Source organism: Macadamia integrifolia, chromosome 7 (genome assembly GCF_013358625.1).
Source record: "Macadamia integrifolia cultivar HAES 741 chromosome 7, SCU_Mint_v3, whole genome shotgun sequence".
NCBI lineage: Eukaryota > Viridiplantae > Streptophyta > Magnoliopsida > Proteales > Proteaceae > Macadamia > Macadamia integrifolia.
This window is the reverse complement of record NC_056563.1, coordinates 28465816-28474198: the sequence shown is the minus strand read 5'-3', so window position 1 is coordinate 28474198 and position 8383 is coordinate 28465816. Positions and strand designations below refer to the sequence as shown.

The window sequence follows — 8383 nt, the reverse complement described above, 5'->3', positions numbered from 1 at the left end:
AAATTGTTTTGTTTATTAGGCTTGAAAATTTCACTTACTTTTTTACCTCTAATTTTTCACTAGCAGGTGATGATTAGAAATACAACACCTACTTACACATTGGGAATAGACTTGAAAGAGATGATTGTGGAATCGAACTCTATAGTAACCATGTGTATGTGGGACAGTGGGAGTTTGTATGATAGTAGGTCGCCATTGGTCCTATTAAAATAAACAACAATAACAACAGTAATGAATTACCTTTGGATACCTTTTTCTTCAACGTTAAGTTATCGGGTGAGCGGGTTGAACTGAAAAGTCACCATCCGATCAGCCACTGTCACTCGTAGGTCGCAAGGTTCTTGATCCTGAGTCCTGACACAGGGAAGAATTGGGCCTTGGGTGTAGGGAATCGGAAGCCAGGAACCCTGATGGTACGACTATAGAGAGCCAGCGCGAGGAAGCAAATCGAGAGAGGATCCTCTGCTAACGCAAATCTGAAGGGGAAATGGACAACAGAAATGTCGTCGTCTGCGACAATGGCACCGGGGTAGCTTTTTTTCTTTGCTTTTATGTGAACTTATACATCATTTTTCAAGATCGGCTACTGAATTTGATTGACATTGCTATTGGATTCCGTCATGAGAATTCCAAGCTTGAAATTATCAATTGTCCGTAGTATTCATGAAGCTACAGCCTTATATGCCCATCTTTAAACTAGTTTTACCGTTCTGCGGAGAAAAAACTGTTAGAGAGATTGACTCTCATTGGATTCGTCACTTTCGTTGTCGAATTTGATGCCAAAACAATAACGGGGTTACGTACTGTTCACCTGTCTGAGAGAACCCGCTGCTGTTCTTGACTCGCCATAGTCTGTGATCTTCTCTGCAACAAACAATGGATCTCTAAATTTCTCCCTCTAGTTCTCTTTTAAGATCTATACCAAACAATAATGGGTTACATACTCATCACCACAGTCTGTGAAGAACCCGCTGCTGTGCTTGACGCGCCGACAGCTAGCTCTCCTTTAAGATCTCTCTGTAATAGGTACAAATAATGAGAATCAATACATGGTACGGGAGGACGTAGAGTCCTTTATATTGATTTTACTTATCGTTGGACTTATTCCCATAAAAAAAAAAAATATATTACAGTGTGAAGATTGGTGACATAGAATCAGTGGGTGACAATCAAGATGGTGAATGGAGCATTGGAGATCACCAGGTTGTTGGACTTCTATACTAGCCCATATCAGATTCCACAAAGAATCAATTACATGCATGTAGACTTGTATCCATTCATAAATTCACATATTTCTGCAATTCAAATATGGATATATACATGCATTGTTATACTTGAGGATAAAACATTCTATTTGTTTACACCTATAATATTTTTGGCAATGGTTTATGGTGTTACAATTTACATATCAGTTTCCTGATTTGGGAAATGAGAAAGTTTAAAATGTGTATTTGTGATGAGAAATATGATTTTGTTGATACAATAGCTCCCCCCAAAACCTGCCATAGCACCATAGCTATTGGGGTAGAGACATGATTTCTCCTGGTCTTTCTAGTTTATGACATGATGACTCAGAGTAGGATACACTATTATTTACTGTCTGTAAGTTGCAACTGTTTGTGAAAATGTTATCCCGAATAATTTCTGATGCTTCCTTTAGTTATTTCTACAATATTAAATTGATGTATTCGTTGCAGTATGTAAAATGCGGATTTGCTGGGGAAAACTTTCCAACATCTGTATTTCCTTGCGTGGTGGGGAGGCCTATGCTGCGTTATGAAGAATCACTCATGGAACAAGAGTTGAAGGTGAGATGCTTTTTGTCAATTTTACCATCTTTTACTGTATTATCTGAAAGAAAGATGCTTAGGTAATGATTTGGAACTAACTTGGCATGTGCTACTAACGCTATGAACATTTGGACAAGAATTTTTGGGCAACATTGGTCTAAAGATACCTGAGTAAGAGGTCATTGCTTGGACCTTGGGGGTATAATAAAAGGTTTGGGCTGCCAGGGCAAATGCGCAGGTTTGAATCTTAAGAACTGCCACTTTCCGCAAAAAAATAAAGATGCCAAAGGTTATCCTGTTAGGACCATCTCCAAACTCACCCCTCTTAGGACCCTGCATAAGAGGGACCAGCACTGAGTAATGACCTTTTATTTGTCTAAATACACCTGTGTGGAGCTGTCATCTGGGTTCTGATCTGCCTGTTGAAAGGCTCAATAGCACCTGGCATCTCTTTAGATCATTTTTTATTCAAGTCTAATTGTTTAAAAGTTATTTCCGAGGTGGTGATGGACATGGATGGGTGTGAGTTGGCAAAAATGCTCGCCTGGGTTTGTTTTGATCTTGATACTGCTAACACTTTCTCACAAGTCGGTTCAATCAAGTCCCAACTTGATTAATGTGTTCTGACGTTTTTAGCAGCTGGTTATGGTGATGCAACCATTGTCTCCCTTGCATGCTTCTTTTGCCGCATGTGCTTTACGTCTGTAAAGATAGAAAAAATTTCATTGCCATTAGATTGACTTTTGCCATTGGTGCCCGCATCCATTTTCATTCACACATTTTTTTGCATGTTAGCTTCATTGGTCTGTCCTTGTTTTTCTTTATGAAAAGTGACTAATCAGGGAGCAGAGAAAGATTCACAGTTTACTAGTTCAATGATGCAGTCTACAGTCTACTTTTTATTTCTTTAAAAAAAGAATAATTTACCCATGGGGATGCAAAGTATATTGCAGACATACATAAGCAGGAAACTTATCTTGAGAAGAAACTGATGTAAGCGCCAACACTTTTGTGGAGAAAAACATTAAATTTGATCTATTAGTTCCGTATAATATATTTCATTAATTTAATTCTTTCTTTATGGTGTATACAATCTTTATCATATTCATGTAGGAGACCCACTAAAACTTGTAATAACTTGCGACCTATAGGAATTCTAGGTTTCTGGAACTCGTTTGAATGGGTTTCTTATGTTTCCTTTCATTTAGGACATTGTGGTTGGAGATGGTTGTGCAGAGCTGCGGCATCAACTCGATATATCTTATCCTGTACACAATGGCATTGTGCAGAATTGGGATGATATGGGCCATGTTTGGGATCATGCATTTTTCAATGAACTAAAGGTAATTTTCTAGTGCTTCTGATCCCTTTGCAACCAAGAAGAGGTGTTAAGTTGCATTGGCTAATTACTATGATAGACCTAACTGACTTTCATGTTTGCTTTCAACAGATAGACCCAACAGAATGTAAGATCTTACTCACAGACCCACCTCTTAATCCTTCAAAAAACCGTGAAAAAATGGTTGGTATCAATTAGAAAATCTATTCTTTGTGTTTCTTTCTGTCACAGTTTATAATCTTGTCATGTATACACATGTATCTTCTTAAGGCCTGTTGTGGCTATTTCTTACCGTTTGGTTGTGAAAAAATTTACAGGTAGAGACCATGTTTGAAAAGTACAACTTCTCAGGTGTCTTCATTCAAATCCAAGCTGTTTTGACATTGTATGCTCAAGGTGCTTATAAAGACCACTATTACCTCTTAATTAAAAATGAAAAAGGAAAGAAAAAATTCTACTGGTCATGGGTTCTTTTCAAGGTGGTGGGAGATAATACAAAGGCCTCTCTAGATTGCTGGAGAACATCGAATACCACTTCCTGCCTTGTTTGCATTCCATTTTGACAATCTTGTTTGTACTTGTCTTACTTACCTAAAGTATTGTCTAATTCTCTTCCTGTTTGATGTGGGCAATTGTGTTGTTAAGGATGATGCTTATTTTATTGCTCGATACTTGTTCATCACAGGCCTGCTGACTGGTCTTGTAATCGACTCTGGTGATGGTGTCACTCACGTGGTAAGATGCTAAGGAAATTGTTTTGAAGCTGTAAGAGAATGTTTTCTCCAGGCCGTGTTGCTTTGAAGAAATCCATATTCTATAGCTATGTTAACTGTAATGATTCAGCTAGGTGCTCCATAAGCAAATATCCACTGATGTTTTTGGAATGCAGCCTCTCCTTTAAGTGGTACAACACCAAAGTCAGCCTTGTCCCAACTTAATGGGTCAGCTTCATGGATCTAAACAAAACAAAATAAGGATAAATGAGGTCTACACAAAAAAAGGGAATTAAGAGATGAGAAATTAGGGATGGGAAATGAGATTAGAAATGAAGAATGAAAAAAGATGAATGAAAGATGAAAGTCAGAGGAAAGAGGCACAGCCTCCTTAAAGTGATATCTTGATAAAATGAATATGAGGTAGTTATTTTGGGAAAGTCAAAAAGGTCTGTGAACCAGCAACAGAATTACCCATACTCATACCAAGTGGTAACGAGGTCTTCTTTTGACATGCTATTCCCCCTGTGAAAACTTTAATTACTACCTATACAAACATGGTTGAAACTTGAAAGACAAGTGATCAATTGATTGGGCGGGAAGATGACAGTAAAAAATCAGCAATTTGCTGCATAGTATATTTAGTGGGAGGGTTTCCCACACTAACAGTGTGGGAAGTCATTCCCAACAGTTTTGATTGCCATGTGGAAGTGTCTGGTGGGGCCAAGCTCTAGGAAATGGGATCCATGTTATTATGTAGTTATGGATTAACTTTTAGACCAAATCTAAGTCTTCCATGTGTCAAATTAATGTTTTGAATATTGTTTGAAGGACAAAGATCCTTGAAGAGGAAAGGGGAAGAGCCCCACACATGTTGGGCCACATGGTTGAGATTAGTAACCAAATTTGACACGGGTCTTATTAAAAATATTCCCTATTTATCTGATAGTTAGAATGATCAAATCATGTGACCAAGTAGCAGAACAAGCCTTCTTATGGTTGTCACTTTGAGACAGTATTCCTATCTAATTAGATGCTTCTCCCATTCATTAAAACTGTAACATTGAGCTTGAAGTCAATTGCTAATGTCAGACTAATTCTCAGTTGAGCCCAATAACCTGGTGGAGAGGTGTTCTTATGATGCTTGACAAAACCTCCAAGCAGCCACTGAAGTGGAACCACAGGTTGGAGAGATATGGATGTAACCAGAAATTAGAGCAGATTTAGGTTTAATTTGGGAGATTCTCTCTCTCTCTCTCTCTCAAACCTTCGCTAGGAAGGGGCCCAAATCTGAATCCAGTCTGTCTCCTAGGGTCCCCAACAAAACCCTAAAAGGGTATCTTCGAATGGCTTCAGACTTGAGAGAAACTGCTGGTCAAAATCTCCACACAAGTAGAGCTCGATATGGGCAGCAGGGATGTACTCTGTTCTTCAAGCGTTGCTGATGCTTGTTTCATTCAATCTCTCAATAGCAGTAAATAAAATAGAAGAAAAGAGAAGTACAGAATAGAGGAACAAAGGGATAGATGTGAGTGGGGCTAGGCTTTCTAAGCCTTGGGTCTCTCACTGTTGAACAAAACTCTCTCAGTTTTAGGAGCCAGCAGCCAAACTTCCGTTCATAAATTTATGTAATGTTTACAATCGATGGAGGGCCTTGCATAGCTTTGGCCAAGCTGTTACAAGAATAGAAAATATTGTCTTTGAGATCCTAACTGAAATAGGAACTTCCTAAATTACAAAGCTTGCTAGCTAAGAAACCATAAAACAGAAACTTTTAAATCTTGTAGAAGGCTTAACACAAGGAAACAAGATCCTCCAGTTGTGCAAAAATCGATGGAAGCCAATACCCCTTCTAGAAGCCAATCGGCAGCTCAAGAAGCTGGTTTTTGGCTGGCTCAATGGGCCAGCATAGGAACTTGCTGGTCTGGTTTGATCAAGGTTTTAAAACTTGATGTCGCCAGCCATCTCGCTATCCTGAAAAAAGAGATCTGGCCAGATCTCGCCGAAACCTTGTATTTTTGGGCGGTTGATTCGAAGGTAGATCTCGGTGGGCATATGACCTTTGTAGGCCCTGAAACTGTGTATTTACCCTATTTTAGCCATTCTAAACACAATGAAAACATCAGAAAAAAAAAAAAAAAAAACTCAAAATGGTACTTTGACAATGTACCCTATGTAAATATGCGGCAAGTCTTCAAACACTTCATCTAGTATGATAGATTCATCAATCCACCTTCCACAATCACCATTTTGACACAACTTAATCATTAGAATATATAAAAGCCATAATTTCTAATTCCTATTGCTGATTGATGAATCACATACATTCAAGTAACAACTAACAAGTAACAATGTAGCATAACAAGTAACAATATAGCAAATAAACATAAAGCCATAAAGTACATAACATAGATATACTTACATAGTAAACAATTGGACATTGCATCTCCATCCTAGAAACCAAGACTCCTAGTACTGAAATGAGAGTCGGGACACCACCAATCTTGGATATCTTGGCTTCAATGCAACTTGGAGTGAAGATCCCAGCCAAAGAATAGATGTCTCATAGTTTTTCTGTTGATTTTCTCTAAAAAATGAGAGCTAGAGGAAAAGAGGCGAAACCAGCGAGAAATCTCGCCAGGTCGAGTCGAAACATGGCTTTAATAGTATAGTTTGGCCCAAAAATGGACAAAGATGAACCGAAATGGTTCGAGACGAGTTATTGGACCAAGATCTCGCTCGAGATATTGCAGTTTTTCTACCTCGCCTGTGTGAACAACTCGCCTTTTCACAAAACAGAGATCTCGGCCGTGATCTCGCTGAGTTCTTGAACCATGGGTTTGATGAAACCAGCAGTCCCCTTCTTCCTCCTTCGACTGTGCAGCCCAGTCATGAGATTAGTGATGCAGCTCGACGATGGAATTAGTTGCTATCTTTTGACTTGATTTTTATTTACTTCCTTTATTGGTTAGAGATTAGATTAACAGTCTTTTATTTAGATTTGATTTTTATTTTAGTTGCTAACTAGGTTTAGTTTCCATTTTTAATTAGCTTCCAAAATTATGTCATTATTTTTTTCTTTAAATAGCCCTGTAATGGAGAAGAACTCAGTGAAAAGAATTGAATGAAATTGAAAGAGTATTTTGGGTGAAACCATGGCTGCCGGGAGGCTTGCATATCCCTCCCTCCCTCCTTGATCTTCTTCTTTCTTTTTCTTCTTCTTCTTTCTTTCCCTCTTTATTTCTTCTTATTCTTCTTTCCTGGTTCTCTCAATCTCTGTTCTGGACAGCAATTGCAGCTTATCCTCTCTCCCTAATAATCTGTCATATTTGCTTTCCAAGGTTTCCAGTGGCTGTTCCTGACCAAAAGGCAACTGAAAACCAAGATCCTTTGGTCTTATTGAAAATATTACCACAGGAATCAAAGATTAAACCCCTGCTAACTCTGCAACTACCGCTGGTTCATTACTAGAACCTTGTAACTCAACCTGTCTTTAACTCTGTTTCTGGGCGGCAGCTGCTGTCCTAATCAGGTGGGTCGATCTGCCTCTCCCTCGATCTGTTTGGCTTGGAATTATGAGCGAAGGAAGCCCTCTTCTAGGCGACCAAAACCCTAGAGTTTCAGTCCCAAAGAAGATCCCTACCGTGAGAGCTTAACCTGCAACTCTAACCAAAACTATGCCCACCACCCCTTTTGATTCCAGGAGTTAAATCTGAACATAATATATGATCTTTTGGGCTTACTCTGGTGGGTTTAATAGAGCTGGAAGATGCGATCCTATGCTTGCAATTTCAGCCCAATCCTAGGCCTAAACCGTGAGAACCTTCACATGGAATAGGATAACTCTCGCTGGTTTTAAGAATTTCCAAGGTTGAAGAAGACCCCTTCAATCGTGAGTGGTGTTCCCACTTTGTTTACTGTTTTTTCCCAAAAATACCCTTGCCTTTCTCCCATATTCTCTTTTGTCCTTTATTTACTTTAAGTTCTAAGTTTGCCCCTTTATAATAAATCTTATTCTCCATTATATCATTTTCCATTAAGTGACCTAATAGCACCTTTAAGAATTCAGGTTTATTACAAATTTGCCACTGGTTTGCTTAAATCTTTAAGAGGTCCCACACCCATCCTAGTTGGATCTCTTGGGTCTCACCGCCCCCCCCATTACTTATGTCTCTAGATTACCTCCTAAGAGTGATGAGTGTGTGGCAGAAGGGCCATATGCTGTTGTCATGGCTCGTACTAGGGAATGTTGACTTCTCTCATGAAATATTTTTCGTTTCCGGTGGATCTAGATGGATTCTCACCAACTGCAAATCGACCGGAAGAAGGAACTCTGGTGATTCTTGAAGGTTCTCTGGTGGACTATTCATCGTAAGTCTTTAATGTAAGGCAGGATCTAAAATTCTCGCTGAACAGAGAAAATTAGAGAACTCACAAACCATAGCTCAGGTGAGCCTGAGATTTGATGTGGATGTGGCCTATAATGTCCCCACACCATCCTCTAAATATGGTTAAATTCCGCCAAGTAGTTAAGAAACCAT

General features: G+C 39.0%; 1 protein-coding gene across 2 annotated transcripts in view; it reads left to right on the top strand.

The window, feature by feature from the left end:
- The first annotated feature begins 282 nt into the window (after positions 1–282).
- LOC122083980 (actin-related protein 2) overlaps positions 283–8383 on the top strand; it is a 56006-nt gene continuing 47905 nt past the window's right edge. The window contains exons 1-7 of one of the 2 annotated variants that reach the window (XM_042651942.1): positions 559–1026; positions 1134–1203; positions 1698–1808; positions 2999–3133; positions 3241–3312; positions 3447–3525; positions 3815–3864. In XM_042651942.1, the coding sequence (XP_042507876.1) occupies positions 932–1026; positions 1134–1203; positions 1698–1808; positions 2999–3133; positions 3241–3312; positions 3447–3525; positions 3815–3864 (612 nt within the window). In that variant the 5' untranslated portion in view covers positions 559–931. Of the gene's footprint in view, positions 530–558; positions 1027–1133; positions 1204–1697; positions 1809–2998; positions 3134–3240; positions 3313–3446; positions 3526–3814; positions 3865–8383 lie in introns of those variants that run through there. The other variant, XM_042651943.1, reaches the window with a different exon arrangement.